Consider the following 25,387-nt stretch of genomic DNA (forward strand, 5'->3'; position numbering starts at 1 on the left):
AGGCCCTCCAGCAGCTCTACTGCTGCTGCACACTGGCCGTCAACAAAGAGCTGTTGCCATAACATAGCTGTGATGTCATGGAAATGTTCTGCCATGAGTCAGACGCACTGGGTCAGAACATCGGGGGCACTAAAAGCAGTTTACTGTCTTCTGTCATCCCGCAGGTCATCTCTTTCAGCTAGAAGCGTGACTCATTTACTCACACTGTCTTTGTAGTCTATGGGCCTAATTAAGGATTGATTCATGATAAGGGCCAGAGGTGATGATGGGCAGCTTCACCATGAAAAATGCATTCTCCCTGATAATGATTGGGGGTGACCTCTGCTGCGAAAGAATAATCTATAAGGCATCTGCAAGGTCTCGAAAAGCACCTGGAAGCAAGCACTGAGCCGTCACTAGTGTACACACACACTCACTCTCTTCAGTGTCCTTTTTAAAGCCATTCGTTGTAAGCTTAACCTCTTAAAAAAGAAAAAGACATGCTGGGAAGAACAACACCCCCTTGTGGCTCATTGGTGCTATTGTGCGTTATCAGCTCTCTTGTTGCTTACTGCTTGTACTTTAAGGAAAGATGAGGTATGGTTGAAATTTAGATTTTGTTTTCTGCTTCTTTTTTCCTTGTGAAATATCAGCACAAAAATGAATGTAACTTTTTATTGTTCATGCTAATGTTATAATTAACTTGGATTCCATTTTCAGTGGCATTGGGTTTAAGTTTTTGGGCCTGTGTTTATGAATTATCTGTGGATAAGTTGCGATGTGTATTACTTTTTTGCTTTGGTATTTTTGCTTTCTTTTTCTTTTATATATTATATATTGTTTTATCAGTATGTATAAAAGGCTTGTCAATGTGGGGTAAAACAAAAAAAAAGAAATAAAATAGTTTTATTGATACCTGCTGGAGTCTTTAGGATTGTGGCTCTCTGTACCCAAACCTGAGTATGAAAGGTAGTTGATGAAATGGCATCACACATGAAAACAACAAAATATCAGCAAAGAACAGTGATTCAAATAGATCTTTATTGACTTTGTTTCCAGCTGTTCAAATGGCATGCAGATACAGGCTTCTGAATTGAAAAGTTATGTTTCTTTTTTTTCAGAGTTTGGTTTGCTTTTCTTATAAAACTACGTGCACCTTAAGTAATCAATTTTGCAGCGTACAAACCACAAAAATACCAGTTTTACATTTATCAAATACCGCACATAGAAAACATTTACAAAGCACAGGTATAAAAGTACAGCTTCACTGTCTGTTTAATGCATCCCTAATACTTTACACTTTCAAGCTCTTTTTAGTTCACACCAACTTGCTTTCTTTGTTTTTGACACAGGGATTCATTACAATGAATTGACAATCACAAACCAGACCATTAACAACAGAAAGAACAATGCAATTTAGTCCAAGTATCCGATCGTGATCTTACACATCAAAAAATAAAAATAAATAAAACAATTTGGGGACACAACCCCTCCATGGACAGAATATGACAGCAGGGAGTCATACTCCACAGATGCATTCACACCTGTTGCTTGCTAAACATGGACTAGATCAGCGGATCTCAACCCTGGTCCTGGAGAGCCTAAAGAAGATCCAACTTCACAGGTAACTACGAAGTTCTTGTAACATTGCTACAACATTGTTACAGCATCAGCAGTTTAGTGTAACCCTGCTGCCATTCTGTGGAAACATTGTGCCCATCAAGATCCTGACAAACATTTAAATGGACAAAAAGCAAACTCTTGCTTAGTTCTTGTGCTGCAACTAACAACAAAGACAAGAAACTGGAATGTGGACAACAAATGCTGACTCGGCATGATTCTTGCAAACTCCGAAAAGATGTGTCCATCTCGAGGACACTGCTACATGGACAGGCAGCGATACACTCTGCACGTTTTTAAACTGTTTACCCTTCTCTATTGAAAGGTGGATGGGCATTTGTTCATATATTGGCTGATTTGTTCTGATCAGCACATGAATTCTGAAATTACGTTCACAGTTAAAACAAGTTTTGAACAACTATGGTTCTGTCATTTGTTTTTGTGTCAGTGCTTAGAATATACAGACATGACATATGAGGTAACCTGGGCTCCTTTCTGGCAAAGGTCTGGTCACTGCACAGATTCAATCGATCCAAACTTGTTACAGTAAGAATTTATTGCCAAATAAAAACCCTGACAGTAGAGAGCAAGGAAGGCTAAATTTATGCTACAAAGAAATAATGCTTATATTTCTTTCAATGCTTACTGTAGATTTCCCAGAATATTCAATAGCTCGGAGCAGTAAATTCAATGCTTAAGATAAACAAATTATAATAAAGTACACTGTAACTTCATTCTTTTTAAATACTAAATATACTCATGACTATCTGAGTATTTTTACATTTCACCCTCAAAATGTAGACTTACACCAGTCATCCTCCTGGCCACCAACAGCAAGTCCTAAACTCATCAGCACTCAATTTCCCTGAATCCATTACTATTCCTGAAATGGAAACTTGTGACTCATTCTACTGATAGAGTTACAAGGGGACAGGAACACATTGTGATCCATTGTCGAGATGTCTGTAAAAATAAGAAAACCCCAAGGGGCAGCTCTGTTCATCTGAACATGTCCAGATGACCTGCGTGAGTTCTCTAGCAAGACTACAGATCAACTCGAAGAAAATAAATATGGCAACACTTTTTTGTGTGATGTTTAAGAAATACATTCAAGGACCTTACAGGTATAGATACCTCACTACAATACTTTAAGAAAAATATTATTTTTAAGTTCTCAAATGTGCAAAAGCAGAAGCACATTTTAGCAAAGTAAAGTAAGGCAATCAAAAATGCAACAAGCCCTCATTTTATAGAGAATTCCAAGCCAGAATTCCAACCTTAGAAATGCTGTGAAAGTATCTCCCAACACTCCTTTAAATCCATTATATCAATCTCTTTCCAGAAGTAAGAAGTAAATTTCAATATTGTTATATTAAGAAGTGCTATATGTGCAGATGTGAGTAACGTTGTCCAAGGATTTGATTCAAAGGCTCATAAAGAGGATTTAAAATGGCAGACATCAATAAAAGATAGGCAAGGTTATCAACATTCCATTCTAAAGCAGGAATAATTTTTACATGTCAAATTTTATACATTTCAATAAGAGCTCAGCAAATGGAAATACATTCACGTCCAATTCAAGCTAAGCTGCATCTCCGATCAAACAATAATGGAACCCAGTGAAGTCAATCAACGTTCCCACGCTAAGCTTTACCATGCTTGCCTCCTCGCCTCTTAAAAACAGGCAAGTAGCATTCTGTGGCATGCCAGGCAATGAACAAAACAGGGATTCAAACCCATTTGATTGTCAACCTTCAGGTTACCTTTTAAATAATGGGTTGCAGCAAAACATTGTGGGAACATGCCATGGGCCTACATAATGGTTTTTTTCTTCTGTTTTCCTCCCTCTCTTTATTGATTCAATCCCTTCTGAGAACTGGGGTCGTCCGCCAGTCTCAATGTCACCCAGTTACGCAAGTACAAACACACACACACACATACGCACACACACACACATACTCACAGATACACACACACACACATACACACATACGCACACATACACACACATACGCACACATACGCACACATACACACACACACACACACACACACACACATACGCACACATACACACACACACACACACATACACACACATACGCACACACACACACACACACATACGCACACAAAACTTGTTTATCCCTACTGATATACACAACATTTAAGCACACTCATTCCTTTGGGTCCCATCAAGCAGTCAATAAACAGGAAAGTCTTCAGACCAGACAGCCACATCTATCTTGTGCAGAGGTTGAGAAGTATATTTTTTATGGAACGTACAAAACCAGAACCCACAAACTGGCCACATTTACCAGCTACCTGTTTTTGTGCGTTTCTCAGGCATTTAACTCAAGCCCTGGACATTGTCCACTGTTTGTGCCAAAGCTTTTACTTTTTTTACCATTTGATAGTACGTGAAATTGAGCCATGAGCTTCTGCAAAAACATTTTAAAAATGAAGGTAAAGTTGCCTTCAAAATATGCTACCAACACCAAAATACAATGGCTGTACCCCACTGAGCCGTCAAGAGAAGATTACTACTTTCGGCACAACAGATAAACTTTTGAATTTCCGTTTATATCACAGATAATATTAGTCTGAAATTGCACAGTAGCCAGCGTGGGGGCTATTACTAAAATTCAGAGAAAAACAGAGATTGTAAAATTGATGACACCTCTTTACTATTGTATAGGCCACATTTAGTAGGAGTGCTGTCATCTTAAATTTGAAACCTGTTTTGTTTCTCCAAAATAAGAAACTCTGGTCTTACTACAAAGCTTGCCATTTTATTAAATAAAATATTTATAAAGCACTCATTCTTGATTTATTTATTCATATAGCTGGATTCCATTTTATTCACTTTATCCTCAGTCACTGTTGCCATCAGGCTTTCAAAACAGCGTCCACTCCTGAAATGGCATTAATGCTTTCATGACTAGCCCGTACTGACTTTATCATCCTGAAACTTGAGCCTGACGATGCCCATTACACTTGACACAACTCCATTTCTTTTTGGCTTAGAAAGCAGCCCCCACAGAAATTCAACCAAGGCCCTCTACACCTCTACACTCAAAAACCTGGTGAGCAATGGTTTTGCATTCACTCTCTGCTCTTTCAACCACTCGTAATCTGCAAGAACTATAATATTCTGTGGCTACTTCATGTACGGTACAAAGAAATGCACATACAAACAATCTCAAGTTCCCATACGTAAAAACCACATTTAAAAATATTAATATCTAATAGTCATTTTACATTGTGTACCAAGGAAAAAAACATTCAGCTGTGAATAAGGATTTTTTTTCAATACATGTATATAGTTTCCATTTAAAGATTATAGTTGAACAAGTCTTTTTTTATTTTAGTGTATTCCTCTCCTCTTTGCCCATAGACATTTCCTGGTCATGAAGGCGCTATTCATTTCCATCTTGTGCAAAAAATGAAAAAAGGTTGTTTTTTTTTTGTTTGTTTTTTTTTATAGTTCACCACTCTTCCATAGAGACTAAAACACCAAATAAACATGACTGTTCATTCCTAGCTGCTCCTTCACTGGAAGTGGACACCATGCAGAACACTGGAGATTTCCCATCCAACGCTGTGAAGGCCCATGAGCCTCTTGCAGGTTTGGAGGCCACCGCCTTTTTACACAGTAAAGGGGTGCCGGATGTCCGAGCAAAATCAGTATGTCTGTCGCTACAGGACCGGGCTCCTTTCCCTTGTTTTCAACCCTGTAAGTCCCCAGCATGGATCCTTCTGGAACTTAGTTGGTCTTCAGAACAGGGCGAAACATGGGCCTATCCAGGCTACATGAGCTTCACATCCATGACCCCAACGCGAGCCTTAAATATGTCAAAACAGTTAATTGTACAAACTAATACGGCATGAGGGGCACACTGCAAGGGACGCTGCCACCAAGCTAACTTAACATGTTGTCACAAGGCAACAGCGGCAGTGACATCACATTAAGTTAGCTGTATTTCAGATTCTGCCCAGTACATCAGGCTCAAGCCAGTGTCTGAAAGGGATTCTACTGCCAAAATGCTCAACTCATTTTGGTTTGTGGTTTAGCTTTGGCTTCAACAATGACAGACAAACCAAACTCAACTTGCAACTGTACCTACATCCAGTAAGATTATACTAGGATATCATATGCAATGTTATACCCAACCCTTTACTGTATATACTATCATGCCTTACATTTGAAGTTTTTACAGACGGGTTTACAATTCTCTCCTGAAAAGCATCCAAATCATATGTATGCTGTAGTAACATAAACAATTCTGTAAGCTTTAATCCTGACAAAAGACAGAAAAAGCCCCAAACTACAGGGGGCAGCAGAGTCCAAGGTAGAAAAGTTGGTGTCAGCCTGGGGGTACATGCACCCTTGGAAAGAAAAGAACAGACTCAACCCTCCTAGCTCCAAATAGTTCCTTGAAAAGTAGTTCCTGGGACTAAAAGTTCCAGGTAGTTTGGGTGGAAACGTGGCTATACTCTTCTCTGCGCTCTAGGAAAACATAGATTTTGAAAAAGTACCATCATAACCATAAATAAAAAACCGTATGTAAGTGGAGCCAAGCTTAATGTTCTAAAGGAGAGCTATCATCCCTCTAGCACCTCTTTTCCGGTCTGGAAACCACAAGCCGCATCTGGCCTGTGAAAACTGCCACCATGCTGATGCTAAAAGGGTATGAATGTCACCGAAAAGCGTTTTTTCTCCCGACAGTATCCTAAGAAACCAATGCTGAATTCTCTGGGGCAGTTTGCCCTTCCCCCTCGTCTCCCCTCCCCATTACCGTCGGCGCTGTGTGAAGCTACTGAAGCGACCGCGTTGCGTGTAGCAGTCCACCAGACAGGGAACGCTGGCCTCACAGCTACGTCCACAACACGTCCCCGTTAAAAGCTTTTTGGCCTGTCCGCGTATTCACAGGGGGAAGAGGCCCTTTCATGCTCAGCAAGCAAACGCTGTGAGAAATACGAAAAAAAGAGGTCGAAATGACTGACGACACGCAGAGGAAAACAAGCGCTTATGAGGGGCGGCATAGGTTTTCTCGGGTTAAGACTGCCGCAAAGGAAGGCTAGATGCAATGTTAGCATGTGACCAGGCTGTTAAGAGCGATCGCGTGTAAGTGTGGAATGTGGCACTTGTCGCTTTCTAAGTCTGTCCAAAAACCTCCCGGCTGGGAGTTAACGATGCAATGCAGGACATTAATCCTTAAAAGAACAGATTTACTTGGCCCAGCAGTTACTGTGACTTTCCTGATGAAACAGATAAATCTGCGTGAGAGAGAGGGAGAAAACGAATCCAAAATCCCTTGGGGGAAACACTGATTAGTATACTTTTTGAAAGCCTTCCCTTTCATCTTTAAGTGCCTCCCAGTATAGCCGTCCTCGCTGACTTTTCATGCACAACGTGCACGTACCTATGATTTGTTCTGAGACGTCATATGGAGCACATAGACCAATCAGAAGAGAACGTGTGCAACATGCCCTGCACTGACACCACCTTGTCTGGAAAGCAAACTTTCTTAACAATTTTTTTTGCCACTTAAGGGAACCAATTCTACCCGTAAAATAACTAAAATTATAATAGAAAATAGAAAGCATTTTTTAAAGTCATAAATAGAAAGAACAAACAAAAATATTTTGACTTCAAACTCCAGAAACAACTGAATCAACAGTGCTACCAATAATAATAAAAATAATTATAATTATAAACATAATATTCATAATCATATTTTAAAGTTACATTTGATGCAGTATCTGCATGCATAAAGAACATTTTCATTGTGCAGTTTACAATGTAAACACAAAAGTTCTTACTTTCTTATTTGAAATCTTCTATAAAAAAGGAATTCCAAGAAAATAAAACAGTAACAGAAAAATAAAAACACAACTGAGTAAATTTAGTGAGTGTGATACATGCTTTGACTGGTAAACAATGCAGTAACTCCGTGTATATTGGTCTCTACACGAGTCTGGGGGGACCCAAAAGGACTCTTCACTGTACCGGTGCAGTAGGGGAAACAATACCCAGAATGCACCTCTCACACCTAATCCCTGCTGGAGAACCAAACGCCCAATTAAATTAGTGCTGTACACTGTTGCAATGCTCTGGTGATGCAATATCATGATGCTAATGCTCCAGAAACCCTATGTGGTAGTGCGGCACTGGCTGTTCCCTGGGGTGCTCTCTGTGCGTAACAGAGTAGCAGACAGCAGATCAGGGGGAGGGTTTTCTCTTATCCGTCTTTCACATGGGCAAATTTCTGTGGCAGAATCCAACTCCTGTTCCTCAGCATGCAACAGTCCTAATTCTGCGCAGATAACTTTGGGCAATAATAAAAAAATAAAAACTACATGCTGTTTTTAAATTGCTGTTTTTATCCTTCGAGGGGTCTTTTGCAGGTACTCGCACAGTTTTTATAGACATGCTATGTTTCCAGTGAACTTCTGCTAGAATTTGTTCTTAACTGCCAGTGCTGCTGTTTGTATTTCACCCCAGGTGTCACGATGATGATGATCTGATGATTTGCTCCGGATTAGAATAACAAAAAAGAATGTACTGGAGAAGGGGTAGTTGACAGCGACAGAATGTCTGATGACATTAAAGTCTCAAGAGTACTGTCTTTGTAAATGCTGTACATTTATAATGCCTGCCACTATAGTTCTAGAGCAGAGATGCACCAGTCAATAGGACCCAGCACAGCAAAGTTCTTCAAACGGAACGAACGGCAGCATGGTTCAAAAATAAATTCACAAAGAAATGTGACCAAAAATTTTTCTGTAGATGTTCATATTTTGGGTCTCTCAGGAGAAGTATCCAAACAAAAGGGTGAGTTTCGCTTCAACATTGGAGGTCCTGAGCATCTCTTCAGTGACAGTAAGCAGCCTAGAATTAAATACACTAATCTGAGACCTTTCAAAAAACCCTCCTCCCCTTCTGTCTGCTCTAATGTTAGACAGTATTTGTATACATTTTCTTTCTTTTTCAACCTTGTTTAGCCTTGCTCAAAGAAAGCAAATCAAGCTCAGAAAATATACCAAAGATATATCTATTAGATAGAAAGAAAGAATTAAAATCTCCACTTATCAGCTGTATCATTCGAGAAAGCTGATGTTTCAGTCAAAGATGGTTTAACACACAATCTTAAGTCCCTCAGGTGTGTTGGGTTACATTCCTCTGTAGTTTTTTATATGAATATCTCTTTATTCTGGGCTCAGGAAGAGAAAATTGAAAGATCTCAGGATGTTGACCTTTATGTTATAAAACATCCTGAAGAAGATAGGAAGAGTAGGGAAACGCAGCCATATGACAGGGTAAACTGCGAGGCTGGTGGCGAGGAGGAGGATCCTGGGTCCTGGGTGGTGAGGTCCACTGTGGTTCTGTGTCTCAAAAAATAACCTTTCAAGACTACATTTCCCAGAGACCTTTGTGAAGCTTGAAGATCTTGAAGAAGTGGGCCAGTCTTTGTTCGCCAGCAGTGACGCATCTACAGTAACCATGTGCCCCCACGTTAACGTCAAATCTTCATTTTGACAGCAGCTGTCTGTGATGGATGCTGGTAGAATTGTATTTGTCTTACAATGCTATTGGTGGGAATAGCATTCTCTCAACTAATAACTTCTTGGAGCTCTGGAGTGTAACGGAATGTCTATATCCTGTGATTCTTTTCTCAGTGCAGATCATGGCCATTAAACAAGACTGGTAGAGTTAACATTAGCAAAATAAATAAAACATTATCTATAGTCTATCTTTATTTTTAAAGGCAAGCTAGAAATAGCACTTTTTTAAGTTTCAAGAAGGGTTGCAAGTAAAACGTGCAGAACGCAGCATATATACGAACATGAACACAAATAAATCTATTTACCTATCTATATATTTATAAGCTCTGTTCTCTGAAGTCAGTTTTACGCTACAGTACTTCACTCAACCATACTTAGGTGCATTTCAGAACTTGACCAGTGAAAGCTGATTTTGTTTTGTTGTTGTTTTCTTTTCTTTTTTTTTTGGCCGTTTAGGTGTCCTGCTCGTCGGTTGCTATTACGTTTCTTATGAAATCATCTTTCATATTTTGTACTTTTTTGCATTTCATTGAAGTCATCGACTCTGCTACATTTCCGTACGTCTTATTGAGTATAGCAATTCTTAATAATAGTAATAATAATAACAATAATAATTGCTTTGGTTTTAAAAAATAAAGTTTTTTTTAAATCGGGTTTGGCATAGACAGATTAGAAATATTTGAACGGAATAAGAAGTACATTGAAACTTCTTTTGTGGTTGTGTTTCTTTTCTCCAGAAGTGACATATACTAGTCACACAACCAGAAAGCCAAAGACAAATGGCTTCCTGGTTCGTCAGAGGGAGCGATTTGAGGAAGATACGAGAAAATGCTACATCTTCTGTTTAAAATTATTTTTAAAAGATGGAAGTAGGCTGGAGCACATTTAAGCTCATTGCTAAAACTGGCTGGGATGTTTGGCCAAATTTGCTTTGTCTCAGGTAAACGCTCCTTTCTCTGGCTGTGCGTGTGTGATGGTGTGCTTACAGTGTGACAGACAGACTGTTGGCCACCCCTCTCTCCCACACCCTCTCCCACAGTTGTTAATGTATCTCATAAATATTCCTTGTGTTCTTATATCTGCATACAGCACATAGTGATGCTACCATTAGAGGTTGGGGGAATTGTGGACCCCCCTCGGTTGATATCTGTCAGTCTCTCTCTTTCTCTCTGTGTATGTGTGTGTGTGTGTGTGTGTGTGTGTGTCTGTGTCTGTGTGTCTGTGTGTGTGTGTGTGTGTGTGTCTGTGTGTGTGTGTATGAGTGTGTGTGCTTGCATGTCCATGTTTCAGCATCCATCCTGTGATCACGCCATTTTTATGAGCAATCCGATTTCTGCCTGTTCTCTCCATGCTTCCTTTCCTATTGTGTGTGTACGAGCATGTGCGTGTGTGTGTGTTTGTGTGTGTGTCTGCACATGTGTTTATCACCCTGTGGATGTTTCAGACAGTTAAGAGAGACAGGCCGTGTATCTGTGCGTTTAGGTAGGTGCTGGTGTGGGGGAGGGTGTGCGGGCTTGTGGGCGTGTCCGGGTGGCAGGAAGGCGGAGTGTCTGTACAGTTCTGGTCCGGCAGGCCGGCTCTAGGTGCAGGACGGGCTGGTAGCGCTCTCCAGGGAGGACTGGGAGAGCCGGCGGGTCAGGGGCCCGATGGTGGGGTCGGCCAGCGAGGACGTGGGGAACAGCTTGTACCAGCCGCTGACTGTGGAGGACAGGTCCAGCTCCTCCAGCAGGATCTGCGCCATTCCCATGAAGCACTTGTGGTCCATGCGACCATAGTCACCCCACACAATCACCTGTCAGATCGGCAAAGTCCCATAATTATGAAGGGATTGAACCACCACCCAAGTCACTATGAAATGGCAATTTAATCATAGCCCTTCTTTGAAATAAGACATTTCTCTAGAGCTTTACCTGAGTCAGTGAATGACAGATAGATTGGCTGGCTAGATTATCTAATGACTGATTTAATGACTCTATGTGTCAGTCCTACCTGCAGGACTTTCCCCTGTGGGGTCTCGTCGAAGAGCAGAGCTTGCTGGTACACCGGATCTAGAGTCTTCTTCACCACTTTCGTCTTCTTCTTCGCCAGACAGGCCCCGTTCTCCAGCACGTATACCTTCACATACGTCGCTGCCAGGGCGAGGTGAGAGAACAGTTATGCATCGTTAATATAAAATAAGGGATAGACTCCCTGTAACCAAGGAACAGTGATGAGTGATGTGATTGGTCAAAGAAGGGGCTATCATTACATGTATCTTTGTTATGTGCTGTTGGTGCTGTGCCAGATGGCATCATGACATACCTGGGATGTTCTTTGACCCGGGTTTGGGGGTGAGCCCTCTCGCCTGGATGATCTCAACCTCCAGCTGGCCTCCCCTGTCTACCATCCCCACATGGACGTCCCCTGGAGGAGAGGGACGTGCTTGGTGAGTCAGGGGTTTGAGAAACATTGAATGCCCCGTTTGTGACAGAGGCACGCTCAGAAAACAGCCCCAGCATGCCCCAGCACAGAGTCTGTATGCTACAACACTTACTTGCTATGTTGCAATAGACATTCTTATCACTTTCCGTTACTCAGCCTAATGCTTAAGTTAAAACTTTACATTTTTGTCTGGACAATCTTTAGTGATTCAACCTAAAATAAAATTGTTCATTTGAATTTTTACAGACCTGACATGCAAATATTTTCAATATAGCTATCTTATCAATCAAGCTCAAAAAGTATTATTATTTTTAACTGGAAGGTATTATTTTACAGTTCCAGAACCGAACAGCAGATGACACTAGAGAGCTGGGAGCGCTTTTCTGAAAATGGCTAAAGTGATACGTCGAGGGAGCTTCTTTTCATTCTCTGTTTTTATTTGATATTCCTTCTTTCTTCCTCTCTTCCCAAATAGACCATGATGTGTTCCATCAACGCGTATGTGATTGAGCCATTTCAATGACTCACCTAATGATGGGATAGTTAGCCTTTACAAACCCCATAATGGAGCTATAATGTGCTGTCAATTACTGATTCACACTATCAGTCACAACCAAGACCATCTAAGCAATATATGTAATAACCCCATTATTGGTACAAATGAGTGAATGACCGATACACAATGGCTCCACTCATTTTGCGGCCAAGAGTAGGAAGCCTCACTCTCCCATCTCTCTCTCTCTCTACAATGTTCACAGCCCGGCTCCTGAGCAAGGAGGTGGCTACTCACCCATTGGCGGTGTGGCTAAGGTCTGTCGACCTACGATCTGGGCCGGGCCAAGGCCATCCAGGAAGTCACTGAACTGGCTCTCGGCTCCCAAGCGAGTGGTTGGAAAAATGAACCTGAGGGGGGACAGAAGAGTGTTCCATACATAACACAACAGAGAGTAAAGATGTACACCACGGTAATGTAGGGTGTCAGTGGAGCAAAGCTCTGTGGGATTATGGAGGTCTCACACCCTCCTCTTAAATGGTCACACTAAAAGCTTGTTTATCTACTTCCCCCAACCCCGCCCCTATCCACATTTGGCAGAGTTTACTTTTGAGCATTGCAGTGTTTTTTTTGCATTCTTGGTGCTGTTTATCCAGTGCTGTTATAAAGCAAGAATTTGCTGTATATATTATTCAGCATTGTAGACACAAATAATTTTTAAACTGATCTATAGAGGGTTATTACCCTGCAGTAAGCACTGCATGCATAGTTATTATACTGTCTAAATGCTAAATGTACAGTACAACAGTATACAATTTTATATATATATGTATATATATATATATATATAGTACAGGCGTCAGGTAATATATGCGTGTTTATTATTAAGTATACACAATTTGTGTTGCTGTTACACATAGTTGCTCTTTAACCGTAGTCAGGGGAAATGGTTTCTTTCGAGTTGCATTGAGTTCTTCCTGTAGTTTTAGTGCGATTTTACAATGGTTTACTTTGCTAGACACCACAAGATATTTGTCTACAGCCTCTTAATCCTCCTGGTCTTCTCTTGTTAACATTACTGCCCATCAGCTGGACCCTTCTGAGTGTGTACAGAACACTGTGCCAGGAAATCTTAAGCTTCTTTGCAATGTGGCACAAAAAATTTTTTTTTTGTCAAAATATTTACTTGGACACGCATATCTAAGCCTAATATTTGCTTCTTGAAGCTTTAGTGCCTATTTTACTTGCACTACAGGCTAAAGGTATTAGGCTACCTGGGGTTTAAAAAAAAAACTTAAGGTAGATAAGATTTCACTCAATTTAATTACCCCTCCCCTCCCTCCCACCCCTCCACCTCCCACTATGCAAAATTATTGGATAGACTTCCAATAATTCATTTTATTGTAATTAAAGCCAAAGGAGGCTATTTAGAGAGAAGTTGGGTCTAAGATTTGTTTTATGTAAAAGTCATCTTTTTGTGTTATTGTAGGTTGAAAGTGAAAATAAATGGTTTTACTTTGGTTCCTTATTCAATGAATGTGGAAACATAAGTTAAAAAAAAAAAAACGACAGGAGGCCTAATACTTTTGGCCTGTATTGTGTGTATGCGTATGTACTAGTGATGTTTTGGATTCTGTTTAGTTCTCTTTGTCATTCTTGATTTTCAGGGTTTTGAGACTCACGTTCCATCGGAGCTGTTGCTGTTGGTGCTGCCGTCAGTCGATTCTTTGCTACCTTGCCGTGTCACGCGATTCCTCATCTCCACGGCGATGCCTGTCTCCGTGCTTCGCCGAATGGTGCTCCTTAGCTTCTTTGTCCCACCATCTGTACCACGCAAGCAGCCATACACATAAACATGCAGACATGCAGACAGGGGCACACATACATGTTCAGGAATGGGCAAGGAGAGCCACACATACGTGAACATCCACACACATACACAAACACACACGCACAGACACACACACAAACACACACGCACAGACACACACACACACACATGCACAGACACACACACAAACATTGATCCACAGAGCAAGCCATGCAGAGTCATGCACAAAGAGAAAAAGAGAAAGCATTCACAGTTATGTCTCTGCATATAACAGCAGATTAACATTATTATCCAGGTTTCATACACAAGATCAATTGACACTACAGTACACTTCATACAAGCAATTTCATTTATTTATGGCCACATCACTCTGTTGAGCCAAAACAATTCTGAAAGCCAGGACACAAACTGAAACATGCAATATAAAAATGTAATTATAACAGAACAGACCACAGAACCCAACCAAAAATGGACATTGTAACCCCAGTTTACAGTCATCTTCATCTAAACACTGTGGACTGTGTCTGCTTTGTTCTTTGGTACTGATTTATGTAACATCATTACATACACAGAGCCGCCCATATAGACACTAAGCATTTGCACTTCTACGCATTTGATACAGCATGTACATTTGTATCTGCACCTCCTCAGCATACAAAGCTATCTGAGTCTACATCTGTATCTGTTCAGCAAACTAAACTGAATCTGTATCTATATTTGCTTTTGGATAGAAACCCGGACGCGGGTGTGGCATACACAGGAAGCTGTGTGAACAACAGAAATTGCCAATGATCAAGCTAGCCTAATGTATATTTAGGCTATAAAACTGCCATTTTCTGTTGTTTTAAATACAGATAGTGATCATTTTTTTCCACACAGGCTATTATATGTACCTGGTTTTACTCTTTCCACAAAGCGCTTTGTGGAGAGCTGAAACCGCGAGACTGTGGGCAGGCAGACAGAGGCAGCGGTCTGGCGGCTGACCACAGCAGCGGAGAGGAAAAATGAGACCAATGTGCTGACGCGCAGAGAAAGAGGCGTGCCGCTAGCCCCGGGAAGATCTCCTCACACACCCGCCAAAGGAGGCCGCCCCGAAGGAGACACGGGCCGTGCTTTAACATGGAGGGATGGCCTCCCAACCACCTCGTAAATTTATGCACAGAGCTGGCTCCCTGGCAGCCCAAGGACAGCGGGATTGTGGGATACGGTGAAGGCGCCGTTCCCCAGCTCCGGGAGGTTGAGGCTTTCTTTCATATAGGGTTTGAGCCGCAGTCGGCTCGAACCTGGAGCAGTTGCGGGGTGGGTTGCGGGCACCAGAGGTTTGCAGGTTAATGGGCTCGCCCCCACCGGCAGTGTGCTTCATATTCACGCTGTGCTGGGTGGCAGTGACCGCAGCTGCACGTGGCAGGACCGCGGCTGTGCGCTCGCATTAATGAGGTGTCTGCCACTCCGCTGAGCGCAAACGCATTGATTTGGCACGTGAGCCATGGGGGTCTTAAGCTCTTCCCAGTCTTCACTGTCTCTCCTTCTCCCTCTCTCCACTCCCTCTCCCCTTTCTTTCCCTCCCTCCTCTCTCACTCCCTCTCTCACTCCTCCTTCCCTCCCTCCTCTCTCCCTCTCTCTCATTTGCACACTGCAGCAATCCAGTTTCTTGCCTCCTGCCCGCTGTTGTTGCAGTGACGGCAGGATCTATCCGCACAAGGTTGGAGTGGGGGAGCAGCGGGGAGGCTGGGAGCGCACAAGGTTGGAGTGGGGGAGCAGCGGGGAGGCTGGGAGCGCATAAGGTTGCTCCTGGGCCCACAGATCTCCGCTGGGGCGGGGCGCTCTGCTAGGAGGCACAAGCATAAATACCAGGACTGTGGGTCCTCTGAGACACTTTGATAAAATATTAAAGGGCTCAGCATGGCGGGTGGTGGATGGGTATTGGGGGGTGGGGGGGGGTGGTCAGCAGGAGGGCGCACGGTCTAGTGAAATGTCACCTCGTCTGTCGCCTGCAGAGCTTTGGCTCCACACGTGACAGCGCCCTCCCGGGCAGGTCTGCCTGCTGTAGCTGCACCGTGGCCCTTGCCCTCCGCCTCCTTCCGCCCGCCCTCAGTGTTGAAGGGGGAGACAGGTGGCAGCCAGGGGAGGTGAATTTAGCCAAGTCTCAAAATTTGCTCACAGAAGAAGATGGCAAATTTGCAGACTTCCATGTGGCCTCATTTGACCACACAAGTGTAATTAGCTGCTCAGCACTGGTGACTATCTGTCACCATTCACTGTCTGACCGACCCGTGGTTGAACTGAAGCCATTGATTGGAGGGACCGTGAGTGGTCCGTTTGTACTAAGCAAAAGGTATATGTCACTGTGCCACAGATCTACTTCAAACAACAGGGGGAAAGGTTCTCTGTGTGACATTCAAAAAAAGGAAAAGGCTTAACCCTTGCTTTCTTGAGGATTGTAGTTCTCAAGTAGAATGTATTCAATTCAATTTAACTTTATTTGTATAGCCATTTTACAGAGACACTGTCACAAAAATGCTTTACAGTGGTACAAGTACATATAAAACTGAAAGCCACAATCTTCCAGTGAACATGAATAATGTTCTAAGCATGTGTTTTTTCCCCCAAATGATTCTGTTTGCTTACCATTACTGGTTGAAATTTTCCGAAATAAGCCATTTTGGCATAAACATACCCATTTGCATGACAATAATCACTTTTTTATGGGAAACTCCACAGGCATAGGAAACACATCATTTGGTACAGGGTCTAGGGGTGAAGGATCTCAGACAGAAAAACAACGAGCAGACAGTTTAGATTACCTGTCTAAAAATACAGCCGAGATGCCATTATCGCCGAACAAGGCTGTGGTAATCGGAAGAAAGTATTTTTGGGATGTCTAGCTCGTGGGTGGTTTGCTGACAGAACACACCATAAGCTGTCCCCCGGAGATGCACTTAATGCATTTAGGGGTCATAAGAAAGGATAGACATAAAATTTTCAAAAAATAAGAGCAGAAGATTAAAGCCTCCTTAAAATGGCAATGTCATTGTTTTTTTCAGAAAGGTTTATTGGTTTAAGCTAGATTATGATGTTTTTTATACATTACAATTTATGAATATCTCCATATACAGTATATTCATGAAGAGTAAAGTATATTCAAAACATAAACTAAAACCTGAAAACAATGTTTTTTTTGGCTGGACCCAACAGCGGGGCCAGCCCTATAAACGCGAATGTCTGTGACTGAGTGACCAATGAAGTTACACCATTGGTCAGCCGAGTTATGAAGTTACACCATTGGTCGGCTGGATGAAGTGTGTTAGGTCCAGCCATATACTAGGTTTTGACCTGGTCTTGTTTACAAAATTACTGTCAGTTGAGAGCCCACCACTTATGCAAAACACATAATTCTTATTTCGGGTTAAATAAATAATTTTCTTTTAAGATAAAACCTTCAAATGTAATTCAGTGCACGAATTTGCATATCACTGGATGCATGAGAGAGAGAGAGAGAGAGAGAGAGAGAGAGATTTTTTAATTTAAAGTTTTTGGAGTATAATAGAAGAGTAAATGTTGTTACTTTAGCTACTGCCAGTCTCTGAGGGGTATTTCTGGTATTGTTTGCTCTCTGTCCATCACCAGAACCCTTGAAGCTGCCAGGAGTCAAGGATTCATTAGAATCCTCATTTCACCAAGAGCCATTACACAGCCCGGCGGATTGCCATGACGATGAGAATTACAGCAGAAGAGCAAGGCAGGGAGGGAGGGAGGATAGGAAGACATGAGCACAATAGACAAGAGCAAGCGAGGGCGCTCCAAGATTCTATTTTTAAGCCTGTAGTCAGGAATATCTCCATGGCTGGGGAGGAGGCAGAGGCAGAGGCAGGGGTGCAGGGGGTGCATGTGGGGGGGAGGGGGGGGGGGTGGAGCGGCAGGGTGGAGCCCAGGGAAGCTGGTAGCCTAGCGGAGTGACAGGTTCCCCTGGAAACTGAGAACGAAGTGTACTGTCATCTTTCTCCTGCCCAAAACCAGGTTTATCTGAACTCTATCATATCTCCACCCCACCCCCAAAACACACACAAACAAACACACACACACACACACACACACACACACACAGAACAACACCAAAACCATATGTCACTCACTGATATTATCTTTCTGTTGGATTAAGTGAGCAGATTTAACCAATCTGCAAACTGAAGAATTTCTGTACCTAATCACAGGAAACTAAACCTGCAGACAGCTAAAAGTACATGCAACAAAATTGTCTGTGCCATATATATGAAATATTTGATATGTACAAAGCCATATCTGTTATTTGTTTTTGAGTGTGTTCCAGTTTAGTTCTGTAAGCATCACAATCCTGGACACATTTCTGCTAGTGAGCTGTCAATTGTTTTGGTACATTCGTTAGAAAAAGAACACAAAGAAATGATCTTTCTATTAGAGAACCCAACATTAATTCAAGAGTCCCCTTCGGCCATTCAATTAAGCTTCTGTGCCGTGCATAGTATTGGGGTTCTGGTTTCAGTAACGTCTAGCTATGGGAGACATGAGCTTAATTGAATTTTAAATAAAAATCCATAAAATTGACATGAGGTAGCCCAATAATACATCGCAGCAATAAAGAAACTCCCTGCGGAAATTACAAATGGGAAACTAGCAGGGAAAGCTTTGTCAGCAAATCTTCTGCAGTCTGCATGCACAACTCTTAGATAGGATACAGTATTACCACACACAGCATGATAGTTGAAATTGTATACTGCCCCTATATCATCGTGTGAAGCCAGTTTAATTTAAAATGACCCCATTATGTAGAATTGTAGTCTATTATCCCCCACTACATTTCTGCATGCCCAACTTATATCAGGCAAATTAATTAGAGTGAACCTAGTTATATCATTAAAATAAGTGCCACTAAGCTTCGAAATCAAGAAACAATTATTTTATTTAGTATCTCATATTGTCTACACGTCTCATTTCATTGGATGGCTGACTGCAGTTTCTTGATAACGTTTGTAGAACAGTTAATACTAATGATGTGAGACTGGGGCTTCTTAAAACAAAAAGTGTGGTGACTTATATTCTATGTGACTCACTGATGTGGACCAATTATTCTGTTCTACAGCATGAAGCAAATGCATTTGATTGGTTTGAGCCAAGGGGCCTGCTTTTGGTCCTCAACCTCAGCACTGGACATAGAGCTTTGTTTTCTGGTAGCGTGGCTACTGAATGTTAGTATTTTCGTGGTATTAAATGTATTTATTTATTTATTTATTTATTTTTGTAAATAGTGTGGGTGTGGGTGTCTGGTTTTTGAAATGAATAGTTTCAGAAATGGTGAGGACATTGTTTCAGGTTATACATTTATAAATATGTTGGAATGACTACTACAAGTATATACAGTACACCAGTCAGCCACAACATTAAAACCACCTGTCTAATATTGTGTAGGTCCCCCTCGTGCCGCCAAAACAGCTAATATTAGGTAGGTGGTTTTAATGTTGTGGCTGATCGGTATATAATAATTTCTCAACTGGCTTGCCAATATGCAGACAAATGTTCCGTATGCAATACAAAGAGTTTTGGCCATAGTCAAAGATGGCACTAGTGTACACTGTAACCTATGACCACAAAACCCCACCCACTTTAGCACACTGGTAGCCAGTTGAGAATCCTCCCCAAAACGCCATAATGTTATTCAGTCAAACACCCCACACATTGTTTAACATGGGGGCATTCAGGGTAGTCATTCCACCACATTCAACATCACATGTCATGTGTACAGTACAATAGCTATTTATATAGAGCCCATTGTCACATTTTTATTGCACTTTAAATTAAATTGCAGCTCATATATTATCTATAATCTACAGCATCAACTGGGTTTACACACAGAAGACAAGCACATTCTGCACCATATCGAGAGTGTTTTGAAGCCTAATATTTATTTTAACATGGTTCCTATTTCAGAATGCAATACTGTTTCTTGTATTGAATTTAGTTGTTCCAGCCAACAGCAGAAGTACTGGCCACAGATAAAGATGCTAACACATGCTTTCCTGAGTCTGCGGCCCAAACATGCCCCCCACCACAACCACCACCCCCACCAGTTCCCCATTCTCCAAGGACTGCCTTGTTTGGCTGCAGGTGGTGGGGGTTTGGGGGGGGCTGTGGATCTCTGCAGTGGTCCCTTCCTCACACATCCTCTATAATCCTCCGGCTCCACCAAGAGCTTACTCCACACCCGTTACCATGGCAATGCTGCCTGCATTGCACCAAGATCCCCCACCGACGAACTCCCGTTGCATTCCTTTCCCCCGTCTCTCCTCTCTCTCTATCTTTCTCTCTCCTTCGGTCTTCGCTCTCCCTTTTCCTCCCTCACTCCTGTCATTTGCACACCGGCTGTTTGTAGCCTATCTTCAGCACATCATCAGATTGTGAAGCCTGGTCTGAATGTCTGGTATCTGTTACCGGGGATGACAAGATTAAGATGGACTTGATAGGAGGTAATGATGTGAGAGCATGTGCAGTTTAAATGCATTGTCCATAAAGGTTTAATGTACTATCACATGCCTGCGAGAGCAGTTCCGTCTGCATGACATTGATCTTCATATCTTTATAAATACAACCCCAGCCACAACTGAACTGCACTCATGTCCCTCAAAAAAATAAAAAGAAATAAGAAGAAGAAGAAGAAGATAAACTTATCAGTACAAACATCTGCATTCACAGAAGATGTTGTGGAATATTGATGTGGCCTCCAATGGTCTTGGCTTGTGCCTAATGCAGGCTTTCTTTATTTAAGCTGTTTTTAGAAAGTGACAAAATCTACATGATTACCACAGACCATGGATAGGACAGAATAGCTCATTTAGTCACACACATCTAAGGGCATCCCTTTTAGCTTAAAGGGAATTTAGAGATTCTATAGATCATTTCTGAACTGAAAGACAATCATCTCAAATTACAGCAGCAGCAATTTATGTGGATTAATGAGGAGCATATTTGCAGTCGCAGACAAAATCAGCTTCTATTGGCATATGGTAATGTCTGCTAAATATTCCACTTATACCCTCTGCATTGAGGAGCTAGTTTAGCTGAAGAAGCACATTGACTTTTTTTGGCCATGCTAATGCAGCACCTAAAATAATACAATTATATAACAGGGAGGCTACGAGCACTTATGCACAGTGTATTGCTATAAATAATCTCTCTCTCATTGCTTGGTGTTAATTAAAGTTTTCCCCCCTTGACTCCGCAGTGAGTAATAGGGTTCCCAGGGGACGGTGGGGGTTTAAAAATGAAACAGACTTCCAGTCTCCCTGAAAGCACAATGTGGCCCTGAAATGAAATGAGCTTGCACAAATTATTTATCGTAAATATATATATGCCTGTGTGTGTGTGCATGTGTGTATGCATGTGTGTGTCTGTTATACTGTGAGCTGGGGTGTTATGTAACACCATGTTGAAATAAACACCAACACCCATATACATGCACTACATACAATTTATTGTAACATACTTATAAGTAATTAGTACACAGTTCGGGAAATATTTATAGATAATCTACAAAGTCTTACAATGCGTGTATCAAATAAAAATAAATAAATGTGTATGTTATCCAGAATAGCAATAATGTGAGAATAAAACAAAAGTAATAACAAAGCTAATTCAGGTGTTGTTACTCACCAAATGAAAAGACAAATGTACTCATATGCAGTAATCTACTTCATCATTCTAAAATTGTTCTGTGAATTGAAATGCTAGGCTTTAGATTTTTTTAATGAGGCAGTTGAAATACGAATAGAAAAAAATTAAATCTCCCCCTTATTTGGTGTGATATTAACTGCTGTTTTCAAACGCAAAGAATCTAGAGGTCTCTCCAAGCATGCTCATTGGCTGTCTCTGCAGCGCAATATTCTACCAAGCCTAGCAACAGTAACTAAGCAGGCGCTAGTGGCAGCAATTCATATTGCTGAGCAGTTCAGGCCCTTCCAAATTTGGAAATAGGTGCAACTGAAAGATGGCTCCTTTTAGCATTCCACATGGGCAGAGAGAATTTGGGCAGAGGGAAACAGACCATTACCATTTCTAAGATTTGATTAGAGATGTGTGGTGATTGTGGTGATTGTGGTGTGTGTATGTGTTGGTGGTGGTGGTGATGGTGGTGTGTGTGTGCATTTGTATGGGTTGTGCTGATGATGATGGTAGTGTGTGTATGAGTGTTTGCATGTGTTGGTGGTGGTGGAGATGGTGGTGTGTGTGTATGTGTGTGTGTGTGTGTGTGTATGTATGTGTGTGAGTGGGTTGGTGATGGTTGTGATGATGGTGGTGTGTATGTGCTTGTGTGTGGATTGGTGGTGGTGATAATGGTGTGTGTGTGTGCGTGTGTGTGTGTGGTTTGGTGCTGTTGATGGTGGGTGTGTGTGTGTGTTTTAGTGGTGGTGATGGTGGTGGTGTGTGTGTGTGTGTAGGTTGGCAGTGATGGCGGTGATGGTGGTTTGTGTTTGTGTGTGTGTGGGTCAGTGTGTGTGTGTGTGTGTGTGTGGATTGGTGGTGGTGATGATGATGTGTGTGTGTAGGCGGGTTGGTGGTGGTGATGGTCGAGTGGGTGTGTGTGTGCATGTGTGTGTGTGTACATGTGAGTGTGTGTGCGTGCGTGCTTGAGTGAGCATATGTGTGTGTGTGTGTGCGTGTTCATGCGTGTGTGTGTGCATATGCGTGCGTAAGTACATGTGTGTGTGTGTGTTTGGAGGTTGGGGCAGGGGGGCCCGGGCTCCCTGTCCTTCATCCTTCTGATTTACACCACAAACCCTTTCATCTTCTTCAAAGATAAGGGCAGAACGAGGACAAGCCACATAAAATTGGCCGCTTTATGGCCAAGCAGAATGCAGTGCTCTGTGCTGAGAGCATCGCATGCTGCTAGTCTGGGCTCCATGTGCTATGGCAGCCATGGCTTGGCAGACCCTGCCTCCATCACTCCCTGAGTACTGCCTTTGTGTGCGCAGGGATCAGATAATCACCACCCAGACCCCATCCTAATTCCTGTGTTTACACGCCGACTCTAATGCGCCGCCTTGAAGCTAGGCCAGGCTAACCCTCACCAGGCATGGACGCCCACCCCCCCCCCCCCCCACCCCAAAAAAGCTCTGCTCCAGGCGCCAGGGGATGGGGGCATCAAGTGCCCATCTTCCTCCAACATCAGAGGCGCCCAATTAGACCTTTAGAGCAAAGAGAACTTCTCAGCACATTAATCCGCTAAACTGACAGGTGCACAAACAGCGGGAACACTGTCCTGAACCTGGGAGCTGGTCTGCAGAATCTAAACAGATTAGCTAAACTTCAGGTCGCGCTGCGCTCTTTTATAAGCGCTGAGCGCTGTGGAACTATGTAAACCTCTGGAGGAACACGTAATTCATTATTACTGCCGCGGCTGTCGAGAGACACGCAAGTGTCACACAGGCATTGCGTAACATCGCGGGGACTGAGCGAAGGGATCTATCTGGGGGCCTATGTGCGTATGTATGAGTGTACACGTGTGTGTTTTCATGCGTCTGAGTGCGGATGTGCGTGCTGGGGGCCTATGTGCGTATGTATGAGTGTACACGTGTGTGTTTTCATGCGTTTGAGTGCGGATGTGTGTGCTGGGGAAAGGTAGCGCTTCACTGGTTCCCTGTTTCCCCCGCTGGCCCGCTATCATCGTCAGTCTGACGTTCGTCTTGTAGGGCACAGGAGGGAGAAAACTGCCTGTTTCGCATGCCTGCACTCTCTGCTCTCTCAATATTATGATATTTCACGGAATGAACAAAAGGATGCCCTCGCTGTCAGCTGTTTCTAAGTAAAACAGGCATCTCACTGGTATCATTTTGACTAAAAGCTTTTTCGAGGTTCATTTATGTAATGATATGGTAGTGTGGAGATGCATGTAGAATTTGTCAGTTAACCTGAGGAAATACAGTTCCTTTCTATTGGAGCTGTTCATCTCTTAAACTTAGAAGCCATGAATAAAAATAAAACTGTGAGAAAATTCTCAGCAGAATTGGCAGATTAAAAATAAGCCGTAAAATTCCCCGCTCTGTGAGAATGAATGTGCCGGAGCTGTTTGCAGTCCCTGGATTTGGCAGTGTCCTCTGCAGGCACACAGCACATATGCCAGCCTGCGTGTGCTTGTGTTCCACGGGCTTAATGCGTGCCGTTCTGCTGCAGAACGAACAACGCTCATATGCCACTCCCACCCCCCCTCCCCCCCCCCCCCCCCCCCCGCAGCACTGCAGAGAGAGAGAGAGGAACGCTGGTCCTGCAGAATTGACTCAGCTCAGCAGCATAGAGCAGCAGTGTGGAGCAGTGGTCAGAGCAGCAGTGTGGAGACATGACAGCCAGGAGCAGTGTGCAGGGAATTGAGCCTTTCAGCACAGGGGAGAGGCTGGATCAATGCATCAAGGCAGCATAGGCCTGTCGAGTCACTATGCTGTCATGCCTGCCCTTTATGGGAGATAGTGCCATTAAACCAGCTACAAGCACACCCGAGGGGGTGGAGCTACAGTGTGGCGTCAATCACTGCCCCCCCTTTTGACCAAAGACTCTCAACGCTCTTCATGGAAAAACACTGTGATTTGTTCATATTTGTTCAGTGAGCCATTGATAGCCTGTGACTATTAAATCTATTATTACATTAAGCCCATTGGTGATATTACTGTAATGGCCGTGCTCTGCAGGGATACTTTCCTGAGAACGCTGTGCTGTTCAGAGTCTGATTAAACTAGTCAGAGCCACTCAGTATCAAAAGACAACTGGATGCATCACTTCTGTAGACATGCTTTGTGGATCTTACTCCAACACACACGCACACACACACACACACACACACACAATGTGCAGGATGATGAAGCCATCACTCCTTTGGCATGTATGTTACTGACATACAGGGGGGTTGTAATGCCCAAACTAATCACATTAGTCCAGGTCCACAGAGAGTTCTTCACTCATCATGCAGAAATCAATGAAGCTCCCCTGGCATGAAACAAGCTTGCATTTAACGCATGTCAGTAATTACATGCTGTATATGAATGAACTATTAATATAAATGAGCTGCCGCAGGTCATGTCTTTATGGTGCGAGTCGGGGGTAAATGACGGAGGGACACAAGGAGAGAAAGAGAGAGTGGGAGACAGAACACAAGAGGATGACCCAGACGGACAGAGCCAAGTGATGTTGTTGTCGGTAGGGCTGGTGCACATACTGTCTTTCATCAGAATGACCTATCTAGCCACTGAGGAGATCGGTGGGATCAAGGTCTCGAGAGTGGGCAGCTCTGCTCAGAAGCAGAGATCACCACCTGTGTTAGGCATGGGCTCCTACGCCTGCTTGGCTGTGTGTGTACACAATCCCCACAAGCCCTTTGATGCCATAAAGTTGATGAAGGGGAGGGGAGCAGCAATTTAGTCATGCCAGCAATGTGACACGATGCAATTTTCTGCGGCTTT

The 25,387-nt window shown here is 42.8% G+C and overlaps 1 protein-coding gene across 1 annotated transcript in view; it reads right to left on the bottom strand.

Moving 5' to 3' along the window:
* Positions 1-998: 998 nt before the first annotated feature.
* Positions 999-25,387, bottom strand: part of rims3 (regulating synaptic membrane exocytosis 3) — a 43,568-nt gene continuing 19,179 nt past the window's right edge. Inside the window, exons 3-7 of the mRNA XM_035430801.1 lie at positions 13,765-13,906; positions 12,380-12,492; positions 11,470-11,571; positions 11,158-11,297; positions 999-10,960 (exon numbers count right to left, since the gene is read on the bottom strand). Coding sequence (XP_035286692.1) covers positions 10,748-10,960; positions 11,158-11,297; positions 11,470-11,571; positions 12,380-12,492; positions 13,765-13,906 — 710 coding nt within the window. The 3' untranslated portion in view covers positions 999-10,747. The remainder of the gene's footprint in view (positions 10,961-11,157; positions 11,298-11,469; positions 11,572-12,379; positions 12,493-13,764; positions 13,907-25,387) is intronic.

This window comes from Anguilla anguilla, chromosome 8 (genome assembly GCF_013347855.1).
Source record: "Anguilla anguilla isolate fAngAng1 chromosome 8, fAngAng1.pri, whole genome shotgun sequence".
NCBI lineage: Eukaryota > Metazoa > Chordata > Actinopteri > Anguilliformes > Anguillidae > Anguilla > Anguilla anguilla.